This window comes from Triturus cristatus, chromosome 3_2, assembly GCF_964204655.1.
Source record: "Triturus cristatus chromosome 3_2, aTriCri1.1, whole genome shotgun sequence".
NCBI classification, from domain to species: Eukaryota; Metazoa; Chordata; class Amphibia; order Caudata; family Salamandridae; genus Triturus; species Triturus cristatus.
The window spans coordinates 966,788,517-966,809,904 of record NC_140584.1 but is presented as its reverse complement, the minus strand read 5'-3'; the positions used below and the strand labels follow the sequence as shown (position 1 = coordinate 966,809,904).

General features: G+C 43.8%; 1 protein-coding gene across 6 annotated transcripts in view; it reads left to right on the top strand.

Moving 5' to 3' along the window:
• Positions 1–21,388, top strand: part of MSI2 (musashi RNA binding protein 2) — a 1,546,127-nt gene that overhangs the window by 1,156,164 nt on the left and 368,575 nt on the right. For all 6 annotated transcript variants that reach the window (XM_085649529.1, XM_085649527.1, XM_085649528.1 and 3 more), the window contains one exon: positions 15,475–15,589. In XM_085649529.1, the coding sequence (XP_085505655.1) occupies positions 15,475–15,589 (115 nt within the window). The remainder of the gene's footprint in view (positions 1–15,474; positions 15,590–21,388) is intronic.

Below are 21,388 nucleotides of genomic sequence, written 5' to 3'. Positions count from 1 at the left end.
CTGCTTTTAGCTCCTACTAAATTGGAGGTATTTTCTTTGTCGCCTTACATGGGTTTTACATCTGCTGGAAAGGAGTTTTTCTTTTCTATGGAGATGGGCTTCATGCTCAAGATAGTTACCTGTATGGTAATTTATTTCCTGCTCTATGTAGAGCATCTCTGAATGCTTTACGGGCATTAGTAGGTATGATTGGTACTTTTCGTATCCCTTATAGGGAGATTATAATTTTCACTTCTTGGGAGACCTTGTACAGGACTTCCCACTTTGCACAAGAACCTCCTTATAGAGAGACTTGTTTCTCTTAGCCTCAGTCTATTCAGCATTACTCCTGTCAATGGATCTATGCTCAGGCGCTAGCGAAGGTAAGTAAATTGTCCATTAAGAATACTCATGGCTCATGTTTTGGATTGATTGCTATACATTCATAGTAACTGGTTTTTTGTTGTTGTTTTTTTTTACTTCTTTTGGGTATTAGACCCCATGCAAATGTTGGTTGTAGACTACCAGTAATGCTAGTGCTTCGCCCTTTAGTTGTGATTAACCTGCCACCAGGTCATGAATTGTATGTTGTGGTGAGATTAAATGTTCTACTATAGGGGCACTTACGGTCTGACACCTAATCCTGCTTCTGTGTTAGCAGATCCATTGTTTGACCATTTGCTTTGTTTGTCCTCTATACAGTAATCTGCAGAGACATCAAATTGTACAGATGAGTTTAGCAGTATTGAAGCTGTGTATTCCAGACGTATGATTATTCTGCATGTCTTAGTATTCGTGATGTTATAGGCTACAAATATACCACATTTGAAATGTCATGCATAACAGAAAACCGCTAGCTATATTAAAGGGATTCGATTTTGTGTAGCGATAAACTCTAACCAAGGGGCCGCTTAGGCTCTTATGACTATTTAAAGCAAAAGGAGGTGGTCCAGCTCAGTGCTTAATTTATAAAAGAATAAATGCAGGTGCACACATTTTTTCTCAAAAGCCGCTGTCAATGCTATTGAAGGTCGAGACGAAAAATACTAAGGCTGCATAGTCTTGATTCTACCTTTTACCACTTTAATCTACCAACAGACACTCCTTACCTCTTTATCTCACTCATGCAGGTAACCTTTCCTCCCTCATATGTTGCTTTGTCACTGTTTGTTTCATATTCCTTTTCTTCCTCCCGCCCCCACTCTGCCCTACCCCACCCTCCTTTGTATGTTTTCTTTGTTTGCTCCGGGACAAAGTCCGACCAGGAGAAAGAAGCGCCCTACCTTCAATTACTGTCTCAAATTGAGCACTAGCTTAGGTGTTATGTTGGTTAGCATATGTCAGAATCTAGTACCAATTTTGTCATGTTATTGTAGGAAGTATGAATAGGGTACAACCTACATCTGTCATTTGTTATTGTTAACCTACTTCTTTGGATTGGGACATTTTGTCGCCGAGTTCTGAGACCAGTTCTCTTATTGGCTCTTTGACCAATCATTTCAAATCACTTCTTGCTAGGATATATATATATTTTTTTATTTCTTTAAGTTCTAACAACCAGGTACAGTAGTGGACACTGCATAGTACAAGTGTCCACCATTCGAAACAATTGAGCCACTGATCCAGATCGTGTGGTTTCAAACGGCACCTTGTGAGTGAGCAATTAATAAGTAACCATAGTTCCAGCTTGAATCCCCCCCTCTTGCTATGATATTTTTACGTAATTAAGATTGCAAAAAGAAAACTTCATTCTTCCAGCTATTCCTAGAGTGTTAGTTATTTCTCACTGTTAGTTGACGCCTGTCAACAGACAAGATTTAAAAACAAATTAGTGTAATATTGGCTGTTTTTAGAGCAAAACATACACCAATGCGAGTCCCCTTTGTTTGTTTAAAAACTCATTCCCGAAAATGAAATTGTTATATATTCTGCAGCGCTTAATTTGTAAAATATGAAGTCCAGGTGCTCAAATGTTTGTTGGAGGCCACACCCACTTCCTCCGGCTCCACCCACTTCCTTCACTAGCTCCACCCACATCCTCAACTGGCACTGCTGAAAGTCAGATGTAATACCCAATCTGAATTTCAGCAAGGGAGCCTTCTCCTGACCTGTAAAATGTTTGAAAAAGAGTAAATCAAAAGTTTGGAATAAATTAGCTAAAATGACTAATGCATTGAAATGGGACACGTGAAATATTCCAGTGCTCTATGTGCAGGTTTGGGGAAAGAACAATTCTGGGGTAAGCCATTTTTAACTAATCTAGTCAAATCAAATCAAAACTTTCTTTATTCGACTCTCCAAAGAGAATCATAAAAGATGCAAATACAGATGTACAATCAAAAAATACGTATTAAAAAAACACATTAATTAAAAATTCACATTGAATTAGAATTCATCGCTGACACAAATGATCACAGTAATATCAATTCACAGATTTAAAATTGCGTTGCAGGGAAAGTGTCTGAGTAAAAGGCATCTATTTGATTGATACGGTTAATTTAACAATAAGTTCGAAAATAGATTAAATCAGCCTAGGTTCTGTCTATGGCGCATGATGTTCTGTAAAAAGTTAGAAACAGTGTAGACCAGCCCCTCCCCCTCAAGTGACTGTAGAAACAGTAGAGCTGGACGACAAGTACGGAAACCCGTACGTTTTAATAAGGGGATTAGTAGTTTCCTCCGCTGGTCTGTGTAATATTTACAGAAAAGGATGGTATGTATTGTAGACTGGGAGGAACTCCCGTCACAAGGGCAAGGTGGAAGTATTTTAGCCCAGTTGTTTCTCAGCGGAAAAACTACTAGACGGTGGAAGTGGTTCAGTCTAAACCTAACCAAAAGGAACAGCTCATAAGAAGTGGTACTGTAGGTTAGGTAAGGCTGGATCCCAAAGACCGTCTGGACTGTTAGACTGTGCCTAACTGTTTGCTTCATGACCTCTGAGTTAAGTCTTGGGTCTTCGAGATGGTTATAACAAAGGTTATAGAAGGCTTTTCTTGTTAACTCCTGAATCGTAGAAGGGTCATGGTAGTATTTTACTAGCCCTAGATCAGTTAAAAAGTTTTTAACGTAAGATAACCACCTAGATCTGTAAGCATTGTCAAGGTCCTTGCAATCTTGAATGATTTTTTGAGTAAAGATTGTTTTTTCTGATGACCATATTCGGTACCATAACAAAAGAGGCTGGATTTTTGCCAGGTCTATCACAAACGAAAGGCCTAGTTCCAGGTGGCAGGAGTAGTTTGCGGCTGAATTTGGCAGTGCGAGAAGCTATCTCAGAAAACCATTCTCTATGGTCTGGATGGGGGCTACTGCTGCATGTCCCCATACGCCCGCACCATATAAAGCCACTGGCAAGCATTTTGCTTTATACATTTTTACCATTTCCGCAGGTGCTTTTTTCCCCAGTTTCCTGGCGAAACTCACAAGTGCGGAGGTGGTTCTCGCAAACTGGAGTTTTCTTACTTCAACTGCCGGTTTCCAGGTTAATTTATTATCAATCATGACACCTAGATATGGATATTTATCAGTGGTCGCTAAACTTTCTTTATTCAAATCGATAGATCTGGTTTTATTCTTCTTGCTAGCGCCCACCTTCATAACAAAGGTTTTCCCTATGTTGACCTTAAGGTCCAAACTGGCCATAAAAAGAGCATAGCGATTTAGAGCGCTCTGAAGTTCGTTTGGGGTGCGGGCCAATATCACCGCATCGTCCGCATACAGGAGAGCTGGTATGCGGCGATCGGCTACCACAGGAAGGTCCTGGGCTCCTCTCAACATCTCACCCTCCAGACCATTGGTGTAAAGGGTGAATAAGAATGGAGCCAGGACACAACCTTGTCGCACCCCCTTCTCTACCCCAAAGGATGCAGTGAGTTCCCCATTGATTCCAAATCTCACTCTGGCAGTTGCATCCACATAGAGTTCTCGCATGAAGGTGACTGCAGTCTGGTCCATCCCTAGGTCTAATAAGATGGACCAGAGTTTAGAATGGCTAACGCAGTCAAATGCAGCTGACAGGTCTACATAGACCATGTAAAGTGCTCCGGCCTTGATGTTAACATATTTGTCTATCAAAAGTGATAGATTCAAGGCTTGATCTGTAGTCCCCAGGCCTTCACGGAACCCGTATTGTAAATCGGATAAGATGTTGTTTTCCGTTGCCCACTCCTGCAAACGATCGAGCATTATCCGACCCATCATTTTCCCTGTTGAATCTAACAGGGAGATGGGGCGGTAACAGGAGACTGAATTCCTATCCCCCCTATCCCCTTTCTTAAAGATCGGGACTAGGATAGATTTTTTCCAGGATTCCGGAATGCCGGTGGAACACAATGCATTGAAAACTCTAGTTAAAAGAGGGATCCAGAGTTCGGTATGGGTTTTATAAAAATCTATTGGAACCCCGTCGGGCCCCGGGGCCTTCCCTGTTTTGCTTGCATTTAGAGCCCGGGTAACCTGGTCAAGTGTAATAGATATATCAATAGGGAAGGGCGGGGACTCTTGGCAGTGAGGAGCCTTATCACCAGCATCAGTTGGTGATGAATTAATCGTAAAAAAATTTGAGAAATCATCTACCCAGTCCTTTTCATCTATAACCACCTCTACTCTAGGAAAATTACCCTTATCAGTAAGAAAAGGCGTTTTTACCACTTTCCAAAAAGTGATGTTATTACTTAAACAGCTCTCATGTAGTTCGTCCCAGAGTTGTTTTTTTAATTCCGATTTCCTTTCCTTTATAGCAAGGTTGTAGGCCCTCCTCAATTTGGATATTTCTACGGAATCCCTAACTGTTTTACGCAAAGCAGATTTTAGTTTAGAATAGGCCGCTGTACACGTGTGGTTAAACCAGCCCTTTCTATTTTTTATGGAATGGGTCTTTTTTACCATTAGAGCTTGTTTAACTATGTGAATCACGGTGCCAAAGTGATTAATAACGTCTGCGTCAGGGGTGGTCAGATTCAGGCATTTCGGAATAGACGAATATGCCCCGGTGACCACAGTTTTTACAATTTCAGTTGGGTCGACTAGGGCCCATTTCAAAGAGTAACCGTTTAATCTGGATAGTTCTAAATCATGTTGGTCCAGAAGACTAGGAGTTTTAGGATTGGGCCTATTAGAAAGGTAGAGTGAAATACTGATAGGGAAATGATCACTCAGTACAATCTGGTGAGTTTGAAAGGTGGTGTCCCTCTTTGTAGCACCATTAGAAAGCAAGATGAAATCAATAGTAGAATTGCAACCCCTCCCATGATAGGTAGGGGCCGGGAATGCGTTTAAGTTATGTAGGTTGTTCGCAATTCCCATATCCAACTTAAACATGGTTTCATTCAAGGAACTGCCTAGAGTCGAATGGGTAAAATGAGAAATAGGATTGTCAACCTCATCATTTAAACCACATAGAAGTTGGTTAGAAGCAGCACAAATAGTCTGGTTAAAATCACCGCCCCATATGATAGTCACCTCTCTGGCTGTTTTCTTAATGATGGATGTTATTAAACAGGAGATAGAATTAATTATTTCCATTGCTACTCGGTCTGTAAGATTATTATAGTAATTGACCAAGAGGAATAAATCTCTTGTGTTTAATGTGAGGCTAAGAAGCTGAAAGTTAGGGTCCAGTTTTATGATCCTTATTTTGTTCAACTTAATCAGATTTGATATGTAGGTGGTTAATCCACCCTTGGCCCTGCCAGAATTAGAAGGTTGGGCGGGTGAAAAGTACGTTCTATGACCATTTAAATGAAACGCTGTTGTCAGCCATGTCTCCTGTAAACATAGGATGTTAAAATTTGCAATAAAATTAGTCCAAACGTCATTCCCTAGTTTGGAGCGTAGACCAGCTACGTTCCAAAATTTTGATTTGGTGAGTTTAGGATCACGTGTAATTTTAGGGTGTAGTGGAGGAGTCATGGATGTCGTCGATACCTCTGTTAGTTGGGGGTCAACACTTAGTGGCAACGGTAGCAAGATCTTAATGTCCGGTACAGTATGAGTTGATGGAAGGAAACAAAGATCACTACTTAATTGTACCTTTGTTATGCCACTGAAAGGACTCCGAGTGTGATCTCCCAAAGAAAGTCAGTCGACGTCCTCTAATCCTCTAAGGGGGGAAAAACGGTTGAAAATAGGGAGATTAAAGTTAAAAGACCCTACTTGGGGCCATGTATGCATTCTGGGTGGTATTGGGTTCCTAATTTGCGACTGTGGATAAAAATAAGTCAAGTCATGGGTTCTAATGACACTCTGACAATGCGCTTGAAACCAATTAGTTATATGCCTGGTAGTCCTGTAATCTCTACAATTAACAACAATTACATCGCCATCGATGTCCTTTGGCCGTGGGCCAACCCAACCAAGTCTACGGACATTCAAGATTTCGCCATTGATATTAGGAGGTAGAGGCCTATTCTGTGTCAGCCAATGCATGACCTTGTTTTTTAAATCGTAGTAGCCCTCTTTCTTCCCTGGTTCCAGTGCTGGGACTGCAGTCAAAAGTACAACATAGGGACCCGCCTCCGGAGGAAGATCTATGTGCTGACAATTGGCACCATAAGTTTTACTCGGGACAGTGGCAGAAGGAACATTGTGTGATTTAGGGTCAGGGCCGTTAGTTTGGAAATTAACAATTTTCTGGCCATGGTCTAACTCAGTATTGTCCTTTCGATTTAGTGACAGATTGATTGAATTTAATAAGGTTGGTAACATTTTAGTTTTAGCTGGATCTAGGGCTGGTTGTTTATCAACTGTCGCTAAAAACGAATTAGAATGAGTAATGGTATTTAGGGGTACCACTGTATTGGGGTGTACATTTTTTATCTGATCTGTATTTTGTACAATCAGCTTCTCCATTGACCCAAGATGTTTCGTCAAAACCTTTGTTCTCTCTAGGAGTGGGAGAAGGAGTGATTTAATAAGTAACTCCAGTCGGCCCACAATTTCGTTAATTAATGATTCGCAATTATGGCATTCCGACTGGGTTTCAGAGTCGTGTGGTTGAATGACAACAGTGGGGGGAGGAATCACGGAATTTCCAATTGATTGTGCCTGTTATTAGTAAGTGGACTTATTTTACTATGTTTCTTTACTCCCTTCTTTCTTTTTTTCAAAGGGGGGGGGACCTCCGCTAGTGATTATCTTTCCCTTCTTTTGTTGACTATCAGTGGTGGCAATGATAGTGGGCCTTGAAGACTGTAGGCCTGATGGTAAACTGTCAGAAGGAGAATTAACGTAAAGGCTAGGAGCGGGCAATGTTGAGTGTATGCGGAGTTGTGTCACAATATCAGAGTCTAGTATGGGCGAAAAGGATCCAGAAACAGTCCGAGGGTTGTTTATTAAACAGGGAAGGGGCGGTACAATGACCGGTGAAACGGCCATCTGGATAGGTCCAAGCGAGGAGCGTTTACCATGCAAAAGTTCGGCCGAGAGGCGTCGCTCCACCAAGGCGATCTCATTCTCAAGGACTGAAGCGGCCCTTGTGATGAAATTGTCCAACGTGCCTCGCACTGTACCTCCCACCAATGATGGTCTACTTTTGGGAGTGCGTGTTACCATACTGATGATTTGATACGGCAACTATACGCAGTTGTAAGAATTGTAAATGACAGTGGCCGTGTTTTTTTTTTTTTTTGCACGGTACAGAATCGTAAACAGAGGTGAGTGGAAGTGATGACAATCAACATAGACGTAGTTACGAACTGTACCTGTCGTAGAGCTGCCCAGATGTCAGAGAATGGGCCCTGCCCTGCCTCCTCCTGCCCCGGACGGCCACAGACGGCCCGCCCTTTGCCCCGGCACTGCCCGCGCGCGGTCCCGCAACGCGGGAGTCACGGCGATCTTTTGGGCGCCTCCTGGCGCGAAAACGGCATCGGCAGCTCCCCTGCCGCAAAGGATGCCGGAGAGTGTAATCCCGTCCCCGCTCCGCGGCCGCAGATGGTGTTAGCGGCGGCGGGGGACGGAAACGCAGCAAGGGGAGAATTGTTGGCGTGGCGTGGGACGGTAGAGTCTCAGGCAAGTCCACAGGTGCAAAGCAGAACCCGCTCTGCCGGAGTCACGGCGATCGTTTGTGCGCCTCCTGGCGCGAAAACGGCGTCGGCGGCTCCCCTGCCGCAAAGGATGCCGGACAGTGTAGTCCCGTCCCTGCTCCGCGGCCGCAGATGGTGTTAGCGGCGGCGGGGGACGGAAACGCAGCAAGGGGAGAATTGTTGGCGTGGCGTGGGACGGTAGAGTCTCAGGCAAGTCCACAGGTGCAAAGCAGAACCCGCTCTGCCGGAGTCACAGCAATCTTTTGTGCGCCTCCTGGCGCGAAAACGGCGTCGGCGGCTCCCCTGCCACAAAGTATGCCGGAGAGTGTAGTCCCGTCCCCGCTCCGCGGCCGCAGATGGTGTTAGCGGCGGCGGAGGACGGAAACGCAGCAAGGGGAGAATTGTTGGCGTGGCATGGGACGGTAGAGTCTCAGGCAAGTCCACAGGTGCAAATTAGTCTTAATTGTGTGTCATGAGTTAAGCAAGCACTCAAGCCCTAAACCGGGGAAATGTCACACATAAGCCCTCAGGCCAGAAAGCATGGAAATATCACACATAAGCACCCATGCAATAATCCGTGGAAATGTCACACATAAGCATCCAGGCTAGGGCTTGGCCATAAACCGTGGAAATGTCACACATAGCATAGGCATCCATGGTCCAGGCCATAAACCATGGAAATGTCACATATAGGCATCCAGCCGGGGCGTGTACATATGCCCCCATGATTGTAATGGGGCCACCCCTTTCCCCAGGAAAACATTCTTTTATGGAAAAATATCAGTTTTTTTGTCCCATTCCCTCAGATCTACAGATATTTGTTTTTTTGGTTCTGTTTGGCATAGGTTAGTTCTCTCTTGTGTGGCTGTTCCTTGTATTGCGCATTAACCGAGCATCAGCTCTATATTGTACACTCTAGATATATTGGCTGACCCAATATCCCTCCTGTGGATGGGAGAACTCAACTTGAGGATCCCTAGCGGTCTTACATTCAAGAATCACCCGATCCCACAGAGTACTAGATGTTCCTCGCTGTTCCTACAGTGTCTAAAGACTTTCTCCTAGATTGTCCCTTCATCTCAGGATCTGCCATATCTGTCAACAGCTGCAAGTGAAGCCAAATCAGTTAATGTCAATGCTAGTCTGCTGGTGGGATTTCAGATATTTCTGGGTTTTAAGATCAGCGTATGGTCAGTGCTAGCCCATACCAAGGAATACACACCCATCGGGGGCTCAAGATCAGCTTATGGTCTGTGTTAATCAAGGAGTATTTAATGCTAGCCCTTAACAAGAGATCTGAAGGCATCTGGGAAGCAAGAGGACCGAAAAGTCAAACAGGTGCAGATGCATCTAGGGGTCAAAAAGACCCAATGGTCAAAGCAAGTCTGTGGTGAGGAATACATACACATGAATGTGGGAGCTCAAGGTCAGCTAATGGTCAATACCAGCCCTAGTGAAGAGCACAGGTGCATCTGGAGGTTTAATCTCAGTTTAGACAAATCCTAAACGGCAGAGGGTGTGCGCGAGTGTCCAGGTGATCAAGCTCACTTTATTGTTAATGCTGAACTGTTTAACAGTGCAGGTGCATCGGCGTGGGGATGAGCTCAGTTTACACCAATCATCAAATGCAAAAGGGGGTTCAGATGAAACTGAAGGGCTCAAGCTCAATTTATAGTCAATGTAAATCTGTAGAGAGGGTGCAACAGTCTGAACATTTGATTATCACTGCCTCCCCCTCTTTTTTCCATCGCATCTGCCTTTGGGGTTGGATAGATGTTTAATTCTGCCTGCGCCTCATCCCCATTTTCGAAATGTATGTTGCAGGACAGGTCCACTAACCCCAACAGGAGTTAAGCGCGTTGGCCTAATTGAAGCACCTACTCAATCGAGTTAAGCACGATATAAGTACACCTTTCTCAGACTCCTTCACCAACACATTTTGCTTATGTTTAATGGTACTGCAAGTCCTCATAAGAGCACCAGCTGAGTTGGTGCAACGCAGGATAAAAGTGCCCTGACAATGCTTTAGACAACAGTTCACAAAAGACGCACAAGACTGAAAAGCTTGACAGACCAAACACCAACCAGGAGGAACCATAAAATGGGTGCGACAAACTTGCATCCGGCATGCTCTTCTGCTCTGGAACAGATAGGGAGTTCTAGGACTTAGCTAAGCCAAACTTTTGCTTGGGTATTTTTTATGAAGAATGATTTCAAAGCAATGTTAAATGTTGTCATCTGTCCACTCACCTTCTGCAGGGCAGCCTAATTCGCTCATGGCCCAGCCTACCCATATGGCTCACTCACTGTCACTATAAATAATACTTTCAGAGAGACACTATTATAGAGAAAAAACTGGTTAGAGAAATACTATCACAGATAAATATCTGAATAGAAACCTAAACAATTTGGTAACATCAGAAAGATCCCTAAAGCAAAACTGCTGCAACAAATTCCTTTACACTGAAAACATATTTCAGTCACTCTCCCCTAACTTGACCAGTGCTAAACCTAATCCAGTCCCCAGCATTACAATGGAACCTAACGCTAACTGTTGCGTACACACAACTGCTTATGGCACCCGAAAAAGCTGCTTGTCTGACAGGAATTATTGCTTAACTTTTTTCAGCACAGGCTTTTTTCTATATATTTAAAGCCAGCATTAAAATGATGATGACAGTCTTTTTCTGATTTCTTATCATTTGGAATTCTCCGACCAACACTAGTTTTAAAGGTAGGGTAAGATGATCTACCAGGTATGTATGTGCAAAGACATACGCATCATTTGTGCCTGCCATGTCAGTAATTTTGTAGTCCACACTTTGCCTTCCCTTCTACCGCCACATTGTTGGTTGGAGTTCATGTTTTAATGAGGAATGGTTTCTAGTACATTGTTCCTCCTAAAAGTTGAAGAGTGTGGGTGAGTGGGTGAACAACATGCTAATTATACAGCCACAGTTTCTGCACTAACATAGCTTTTTTGCTTTTGCGGTGGAACTCTCCAAAATAGTGAGTGCATCGCAAACTCAATTTTGCTGCAAAACTACAGTGCTGAAACAAGTAACGTCCGTTCTTTGTTGTGAAAACACACTTCAGGTGCTACAGTCCAGTATTTTTTGTCTCAAATGACTCAATATCTTTCAGAAATGAAAGGTTGGGGCTTCTGAACGTCATTTTAAAACTCAGTTGTAAAATGCAATCTCTCAAAAGTGGTCATGCACAGCCTTACCATGCCATTCATTTCACGGAGAAAAAGAATCACTTCTTCTAGTGGCACCATGCAGAAGATCCACCTCTGAGGAGGCGTCCGTGACCGTGAAGGTTCAGGTCAACTTGGAGAGAGAGGCCTTCTTTCCATCTCACCACTCGACGAATATCCTGTTCACTGCTCAGGGTTCGGCAGTGCATACATATAGTAAAGTGAGGCTAAGGCAGCATCCTTACCGCGCACCATTAAGTAGTGCCAAATTGCAATAAAAGTGCAAAACCTGGGGGGGGGGTGGGGCTCTCTAGCCTGGTGGTGCATGACTAACCCTGGAACAGAGAGGCATGAGACTGGCATCTGTGCTGGCACCATTTGATGCAAGAAATCAAAGTAACCTCCTGCAGAGACATTTAGCAGCAGCAAGCTATTTTCACAAGGTAGAGAGTTAACACCGGTCATTTAGACTCTACGGGTTACCCTAGTTAGTAGTTCCCGTTTTTTTTTTTTGCACTACTCCTGACTAGAAACTAAGCTGAAATGGTGCTCGCTCGTGTTTTAGGTCCTCTGCTCCCACCAACTTTGATCAGGTGATCAAACAGTGAGAGTAAAACTTTTGAGAAAATGTAAATTGAAACAGTGCTGGTACCACTGATGGACATTATTCCCCATTATTAGCCCTGGCGCCTAATTGGCAACAAATAGCTCACCATCTGGTACCTGCTATAAAGTGTGATTTGTGCCAGAGAGTTTTTGCACTCACACTTTACACTGGGGTCTCAGTAAAGCGCTATGTGCACTGCAAGTGCTAACATTTCACAAGCCCCCTGCTGCGCTTTAAGCTCTGAATGGAAAGGCGCACTTGTCAGCAGGTAAACACGAAAGGGTTCATTTTAGCACCACTCCTGAAGTAACCCGGCACGCACAATGTTTCTTGTGTTGCCCGGAGCCGGTCGCATTCTTGCTCGGGTCTCAGTTCAGATCTTCCTCATAATAATACATACAGTAAAGCAGTGGTCGAAGTGGGGAAAAAGAAGTAGGGGAACTGTGGGTGGAGAATCAGAGGGCGGGAATAACCGGAGGATTGGATCAGGGGGCGGAGTGAGAGGTGTGGCCAGGATGCGCGAAACATCCCAATCTTTAGTATTTGTTTGGCAGTTCACTGACCAGTTACAGCTTATTATGTTATGTAATTCAACCGATGGATACACATGAATATTTAACGATTAATATAAGTTATTGACATTAAAATAAATTCACAAAGTGGGATATGTTTCTAAATACAGAATGTCCCAAATATGCTTAAAAGTGGAAGCACAAGCCATTTGTTTCCGAGCCATGGAATTTCTGTCATCAGCCCAGAAAGGACCCATTTCAATGTCCACGGCTCATATGCTTACAAAACGTTAGCAGTATGGTTTGAAAAGACCAACTTGGTGAACACAAAGCCGCCGTGCACATTTTGTTTTCCAATCCTCCCATCAACGAGGTATTGCAGTACCTCCAGCACTGGTGCACTCCCCCACCCGGGTAAAACAATGCTGTTAAAAAAAAAAAAAGACAAGAAAACAAAAGTAGCCCTTCACTGGCAAACTCTGTAAAGTGACGCTAATGTGTTTGGGTGTGAATAAAACCAATCTGGCCACTTTAAGAACACTCTGTCTTGCTTTTAGTTATTTATTTTCATATTTCGAACCGTTTATTTCCGAAGCTGCACGTTGGAATACAAAAATGTCAAAAACGGCATTTCCAGGAAAGTGGTTTTTTTTGCATCCATTTCACAGGGGTACAAATGAACGACAAGAAGAAAGAGTGAGAACCATTTCTTGAGTCACGGATTCGGTAAGTGAGGAGGGGCTAGACAGAGGGAATAACAGTAAGAAAGAGAGGGGGGAAGGGAGAGGGGCGCTGTTAGCGTCCGAGCAGAAGGGGACACTGTCCTTGTCTTGTCTGGGCAGGAAGCAAGAGACGGAGACCTTTCTTTTCCTTCTCTGCTCCCTGCCCGTCCCCGAACAGCCACTAATGCTGAGCCCTCTCTGCAGGCCTTGGATATTTCTGAGGTCCAGGGACGCATGTTCAAAATAAAAAAGTAGGGGAACGGAATGTATAGAATTAAAGAAGTAGGGGCACGCCGTGCCCTGCCGATCCCACCCACTTCGACCACTGCAGTAAAGTCACAACGCTCGAGAAAAAGCAGTGTTGAATGGTTTGGTTTTTTATTTTTACTTACAGGTTTACTTTGCTGGTGGCACTGCCTTTCTTTTTAAGAGGACTGCTAAATGCTGCTGCTGCTTCAATAACAGTGCCCACCTTGACGTCGTGCTGAACTCTGGCCGCAGTGACTCGTGCGGTGCGTGAGTGCCGGAGCGTGATCACGTGGAATTTAATTTGAAATAAAAGGTTACACAGGCTGCTGCAGACTGCCCCTACCCCCCCCACATGACCAACTACAGCCCTGGTCCGCCCACCAGCAACACTGAACCGAAGCAGACCAGGCAAATACGAATGGATGACGTGGAGGATTATCGGCACTGTCGAACTCTCTGAATGAGCAGCATAGCAACACTCTTCAACAGAAAGACTAGTTTGAACAACACTGCAGTGAGTCAGTTATTTACTTTGTATGACGGCACATGCAGTGAGTTCAGTAGCTTCCTGCTTGATTTGAGTTCAAGTTGGCAGTAGCGGTGTAGACCCAGCCCTGCCAAATAAGTGCCGGTGCTAGTTTTTTTCTCTTTTCTGCACTTTACTTGCACATTTTTCAACAGTACCTGTTCCAACCACATACCGCATAAACCATTTCTTCTTCTTAACACAGTACATTCGAAGAGTCATGCAGTGACAAAAGTAATACCTGGGTGTCTCCGTTAATGTGTTTAATCAACATGTAGGCTTTACTGATTAGGCATGGTATGATTTTTCAATGCAAACCTCGTTTGTGGATTCACTTTGACCGTTTTCATTTGTCTGATAGTTAACAGAATAGGCCTTACTATTGGACTGCTTTCACACTGCACATATATTTAGTAGATGTTTGCTAAAGTGCCACCAGACACATCACGGACCCTTCAAAGCCAGTCATTTCCCCTGTGCTTTGCTGCACCTTCAAATGCCTTGCACACTCGTGGTGCTGTTTCTTGGACTCCTCTGCTTGGGCTTCTTTTTTTTCTTGGCTTGTACTTTCTGCCCTTTCCATTGGCAGCCCTGAATATTAATCTTTTCAATCACAATCCCCCACAAATCACCTTCTTGGGACCCATCAGCTTGCTATGACTCGTCCTAACGACTGGTTAACTACATAGAATCTCCCATTATTCGTGTCAGCTTTGAAAATCATCTACCTGAGGTCCATCTGGTTGTAGATGAAGTCTGTGGCTAATCTATTACGTAGGCGATAGTCGTAGAATTCACTAGATTTAGGACTTGAGAGGGCACAGCAGCTATTCTCTTGCATTTACATCTGATGGATGGCCTTGCTTTGTACAAATCTCTTCTATCAGCGAAAGCGATTGAATTTTGAATTGGCATTGTGCTATTTTTTTGTTCATGGCTAATGAATTTTGCATTCGACCCAAACGTTTAATGCAATAACATGCTAAAACGTTGGCCCAAATTTGAAAAATATGGAACAGCTTCACGATTTAGTTCTCGTTTTTTTCTGTAACTAACTTTTTTTGCCACTCTTTAATTTGGAAACATTAGATGGTAATGAAATAGAGGCTTACGTATAGGCCATATAGGGCACATTGTAACGTATTATCTCTGAAGAAACACTCAGTAGTCCCCATTCTTTAACACAGCACTTCATTGTACATGCACTTCATACCTCCAACCCTGATCTGAAGTGAAGGACATAATTTTTGTTTGAGGTTGTTCCATCATATGTTGTTAACAGTACATAAAATACCAACGAACTAATCTGAGCAAAAACATTCATTTTAAACGCTGCTTTTTTGAGATCAGTTAATTGGTTCAGGAAAAGTTTAAAATGTCTTTTGTTTTGTAGAAGCTTTTCTGTTTAAACGATAGAATCAGAGTATTGGCCTTACAAGCTACCCACTGGTCTGATCTGTTTATTTCTGGTCCAAAAACTACATTCAAACGGCTATTGAAGGATGAACGGAAGTCAATTATTGACTTACGTGGTTGTGCTGAACTGGTCTAATTAGTTTCTTTAACGAGTACATGAAATAAACTCTTTAACTCGATGTAAATTTGTTTCACGTTTGCATGGAATTCATTTGCATCTCATTTGTGTCTCTTGCTCAATAGGTGGAGTGTAAGAAAGCGCAACCGAAAGAAGTGATGTTCCCGCCCGGGACAAGAGGCCGAGCGCGAGGGTTACCATACACCATGGATGCATTTATGCTTGGGATGGGAATGCTTGGTAGGTTCCTGTGTTCTCACAAAGGTTAACCAAAAAATAAGCATTATTAGATATCTTACAGGTTTAGCCCTTTGTTTCTTCACTCATCAATATTCACTCCATTCATGTGAATGTTGTGCTATGCTAGCCAACCTGCAGAGTTTTTGTCCAGTTTCTAAATGGATCGCTCGCCTATAATCGCCTTTCCCCTCAGATTCCTGGGGCATTGGACCTGAGCTAAGCCTGCACATTGAAAAAGTACTACAGCACACTTTCAGGCTATATTTAATCTGAGTAAATGTTTCCTGGTTGATTACACATCTTAATGTCTAACCAATATTGTGACAGGCTGACATTTGAACCCTACCATTCAGGGAAGCCTCAATAACCCCTTCTCTGCTACTTACACGGAGGAATAATGTTCAGCACCTACCTGACATTCATGACCCAGGTCAGTATGGTAACCAAGAGTATTCTGCCTTGTATGCCATTTAAGATTAGTTCTCCCCTTACTCATCATACACCATAAGGTAGTCTTGGTTTTCGTTAAAGTGTCTCTCCTGGATTTTGAAATGTCATTTACACAAACCAAGCTTTTAAAATCAGTGGTTTGCCCGTTAGTTTTCGTGAGTAATCATTTGGTGGGTTTTGTCACTTAAAGGTGTGAGTAAATTCCTTCAAGAACGAGAGTCTTCTTCCTCCAACATGACTTCAGTGTATGGTTAAAAAAAAAAAATATGCTGTACGTTTGATTACATCAAATACCAATGATATAAAATAAATAAAATCTTAATGTACTACAAATAAAAAACATTAAGTGAAGACTTAATTAGTCCAGTACCTTGACTGCATTACTGTACATGATGGGCGTGTGGCAATTTATTTATTTTTTAAGTCTCACAGATTTCAGAGTAATGATAAGTAAATGAAAAAAGGCCCAGAACCTGATGCTCTCTTCCACATCTTTCAACTAAATCCACCATGTAACTCTTGCCTTCAAATCCCTGCACCCAGTATCAGCTGGTAACTTTTAAAAGTGGCAGGTGTGTAATCCTTGGCTCAAATTCCAGCAAGCAAGCCTGACTTCTTTTCTGAGGGTTAGGGGTTCCCTCATACTCGCTTGCACTCAGTCTCGTTCACTCACATTCATTTATGTTTTCACACACTCAATTGAACTCACTCCTGATGCCAGATTGTGGAGCTGGTTTTGCAATTGATCCTGATATACCCTGAGCCACATGTGAAGCCACAGCAAGTTTCTTCCGGTGGATCCATTCTTTGCACCACCTACGCTCCTAGAACCTGTCTGGATCTGTACCGACTCTTGTGCTGATTCCCATTGCATGTCTGAGACCTGCAACACTCCCTCTTTCATTGGCGCTGAAGTGGATATCACCAGCCCCGGAAACTCTGAAACCCTACCGGAGCCAAATCTGCCACAACCGCAGAGCCATCCTCTGAGGCGCCACCATATTTTAGGTTCATATTTTGAGTTTATTTCCTGGAGATAACAGTAGTGATGATGGGGATGATTTAGCTCTGCATTATAATAGCATATACATGGATTTAGAGTAGTCTTGTGGGTTTGATAATTCCCCTGATATATGGTTGTTTTCCCCTTAAGCCTCCAAAAGAGGAGTGTTTCTGTTGCTATGGTAATTAGGAATGCTGCTGTGGTCATGGAACTACAGCTGCCTTCTGTTGAAGTTGAGATAAACGTTTTCACTGAAGTTCTGCATCCTGGGGCCGTTCCCTGTGAGCCTGTACTTCCATTCAATTAAGCCCTATCTGATACTCTGATGGGCACTTGGTCTAAGCCTTGCTGTTGCCCACCGCTGAACAAGCAGGTGGCCAGATGCCACAGACTAGCGCTTGGCAATCCTGTTCTTCATAGGCAGCATCCTACTCCTGTGAGGTTGGTAGTCCAAGCTTCCACCAGCAAGGTGACTACTAATTCATTCCCTACAACCCTCCCCAGACGGAGTTCAAAAGGAATGAGGCATTTGGGGAACAAATGTTTCTTTAGGCCAGCCTAGCCTTGAAGTCGATCAACATGATCTGCCTATTAGTCCGATGTACAATTGCCTTTTGGGACATGGCCAACGAGCTCTTGCTGGTAGTTCTGGAAGAATTTAGGGCCTCACTGGCTCAAACTATTTAAGATGAGGCCTAATGTGTAATTCCTGCCACCTTGGATTCTACTGATTGCTTGAGGCGAGCAGTTGGCATTAGTCATGCTAGTATCCTGCTCCATCTCTACGAGTGGATGCAGTCCACAATTTCTTTGCAGTATGTGCAGGCATCCCTTATGGATATGCTTTTCAATGGATTCCTCCAGTTTGGCAAGAAAGCTGATTCCGTATTAGAATGTTTAAAGAAAGGCTGGCCAAGGAGTGTTCTTTGGGCCTCTCGACCCCACCCCTTCAACAGTTTCGCTACCAGTTTAGTCCTTTTTGAGGTTCTTCCAGAAGGTTGGCAGGAGGGGTGGGCCCTCCTGCCTCAGTCCTTTGTCACCTAGTCCTCTCATAGCTGGGGATCACGTAGGCACTGCGCAGGTTACCATGGGCATCGATCATCCTAGTTCCCCTCCTTTGCGGCATCAGCTTCCAAGCCGCTTTAGTTTACCCTTAGCAACTCAAATCAGCCTGTTGGAAGCCGGAGCAAACACTTTCTCTTGAGGTGGCAATCCATCGCATCTGACTGTTGGGTCGTCTAGATCGCTCAGCACAGCCCTTCAGATCCTTTCTGATGAGGCACGGCTTCCACCTACATCGGAGCGGCTCTCAGAGGAGCAGCTGTTCATCTTACTGTTTGTGGTGCCCGGCTAACTTTCCAAAGGGGCCATCAAGACGGTTCCAGACTTGGAAATAGGGATAATGTGGTATTCTTACTTTTTCCTTGTGCCGAAAAAGGATGGAGTCCTTTGTCCTGTTTTAGATCTTAACCCTATGAATGTCTTCTTATGAAAGAACAAATACAAAATGCTCACACTGGCACAGGTTCAATTTGCCCTGTATCCAGCAACTTGATAGTAGTCTTGGGCCCGCAGGACACATACCTTCATGTACCCATCCTGCAGTCTCAGATTTTACCTGCAGTTCAAAGTTGGTCAAAGCATTTTCAGTTTGTAATCTTCCCCTTCAGTTTTAACAGTGCCTCTGTGGTGTTCACTGCCTTATCAGCACCCTTCAGGTGTTTTCAAAAGTAATAGCGGTGGGATCTACCCATTGCCAGATGGCGTATTGGGATTAGAAGTGTCAGTGGGCCCAGCACAAAGGAAATCAGTCAGTTGTCTTTCAGATTTAGGAGGAGACTGCACAAGATATTCAGTGGTGGCTGCTCAACTGCAACCTGACCAGTGGCAGACCCATCTCCATTCCCACCCAGAGCTGGTGAAGGATGCATCATTGCGGGATTTGAGAGGTCATCTGGGAGAGGTGGCAAGCATTTGACAAATTGAGCGGTGGCCATTGACTGCATTTGATTTGCCACCTGGGATTGTCAACATCATCCTACCATCCAGCTTCTCTTTCTTGAAGTCTCTATCGTGCACGGGGACAAATTTGTTGCCTGGTTTGCAGTCCCTAGGATAGCCTGCTGCAATCCAAACTGTCGGATATTGTTTTGGTTTTGTCTTGCTGTGGGCAATATAAAAGATTTGTCACTATTTTGTCCTTTCTTCATTTCCCTAACCAACTACCTTTGTTTCAATCAATTCTTTTGATGTGTTTTCTTAAATGATACTCACGTTCCCTCTCAAACTGTTTATGTGATGCCGCAGTGGGACCGTGATGTGGTGCGGATATGTCTTATGGGTACTCCCTTTGAGCCGATGCTCAGCTGTTCATTGTGTCTTCCCATCCCAACACCTGTTTACCTTATCACGCACAATCACATCAGCTAGTTTTTAGTGAGCTCCAGGCTGTCTTGGTGTAGCCACCACACCACCTTTTTTCCCCGCAGTTTTCTTGCTAAAAGCAGAGAGCCCTCTTCATGTTGGGCAGTCTATTACCCTCCCAAACGTTCTTTGCCCCGTCTCGTCCCTCGACGGAGTATGAAAACCTCTATCAACTGGACCCAAAAAAATACTCAAGCTTTTACATTGATCGCTTCAATGTCGATTGGGTGAAAAATTAGTTTTTGTTTGAGTTCTCTGGGGCAAAGAAAGGAAAGTCTCTGCAGAAAAGAAATCTACCAAGGTGGATAGTCTTTTGCATTAAGATCTCTTAAGCATTGGCCAAAAAGCAGCCTCTGGTAGGACTGAGGGCCCATTCCACCATGGCCAAGGCTATCAACACTGCGTTGGCACATGTAGTGCTGGTTCTTGTCATCTGCTAGGCCAGATGTGGGCGTCTGTGCAAATGTTCATTAAGGACTACTGCCTTGACAACCAGGTCCAACGGGAGGGAACTTTGCAGTACAGTTCTTCAGGACTTTTTGGTCTGAGCCCACTCCACAGATCCTCTACCTTTAGCAGGTACTGCCTTCGTATCTATTATAAAGGTGAGGAATCTGTGGTTAGTAGTTTCCATCAGAATAACCAGTTACTTGCCTTTGGTAGCTCTTTCAATGAATACTCTAACTGCAGATTCCTCACTGCCTTCCCTGTTCATTCTCTAGAGTGGTCTCCTTTCACCGTCTAAAAGGTCACAAATTAAGAGATCTGCACATTGGTTTCTCCAATTGTTTTGTGCTCTACGTCCGAGAGTGCGGAAGGAGTCGTGCCAGAAACTAACGTCTACTCTCTGGGGTGGCACTTATATGCATCTTCGCTCTGTCACTTGTGGGGTGGAATGCAGCCAACATGGAGTCATATGGTTGCACCTACTGCTGCGCTGGACCACTGCTGTGAAATCTTTACAATTGAAGTCAGGCGCTTAGGAAATAGTCTAAAGATAAGGAATCTGCTGTTAGTGTATCCGCCAGAGATATCATTACCAAAGGTAAGTAACTTGTTGTTCTCACTCATTCCCACTCTGTCCCACTCGTTCTGACTCACTCATTTTCTCTCGTTCGCACTCATTCAATCTGAATCTCCTAGTCTCACTCAGTCTAATTTTGTCATGCGTTCTCACTCACTCTCACACACAGTAACACATTTACATTCACTTATCATGCTCCCTGAATCACTCATTCATTCTGACTCGTACTCACTCATCCCATTGCTTATTCTCACTCACTCAATCTGACACCTTCCCCCCCCCCCCCTCCCTCCCTCCCCCCCCCCGTGTGTTATAAGGTGTCTCAGACTGCTGCTGGATCTGAAGTAGGTCCACATTTTGTTCAATAAATCATCAGTGAAAAATAGATTATTTATACACTCTTGGTATAATAGAACGGGTCACAAACATGTAGGGCATAACCATGAAGCCCATAAAGGAGTCGCTACTTCCTGCTGTTGAAACTGTCCTGATTACCACAGACAGACGTTAACAGCCTTCCATCCAACCAATGATTAAGGTAAGCGGCTTGCAATCATCCTACTATTTGCCTGGCCCGGTGTAAAAAAAATTGGCAGTGATTAGTACATACACATGCTAGCTCTCTGTGAAATCTCCATTTTGTATTTTTCTCTTATTTTTTTTTATAAGAGTTTTATATCGCGCAAACTAGATCTGAGAAATCTGGTATCAGAGTGCTTTACATGAGCACCAGTTTCATTGCAAATTGACACATTCATTTTTGTTAGAGACGGGGAGATTAAGTGGTTTGCCCAGAATCACAGGATTTTGAGCGTTGTTGCTGAGACTCAAACCCGGTTCACCAGCAACCAGGTCGACCGCTCTAGCCGCAAGGCTACATCCTCTCCCTTCTGTTGCA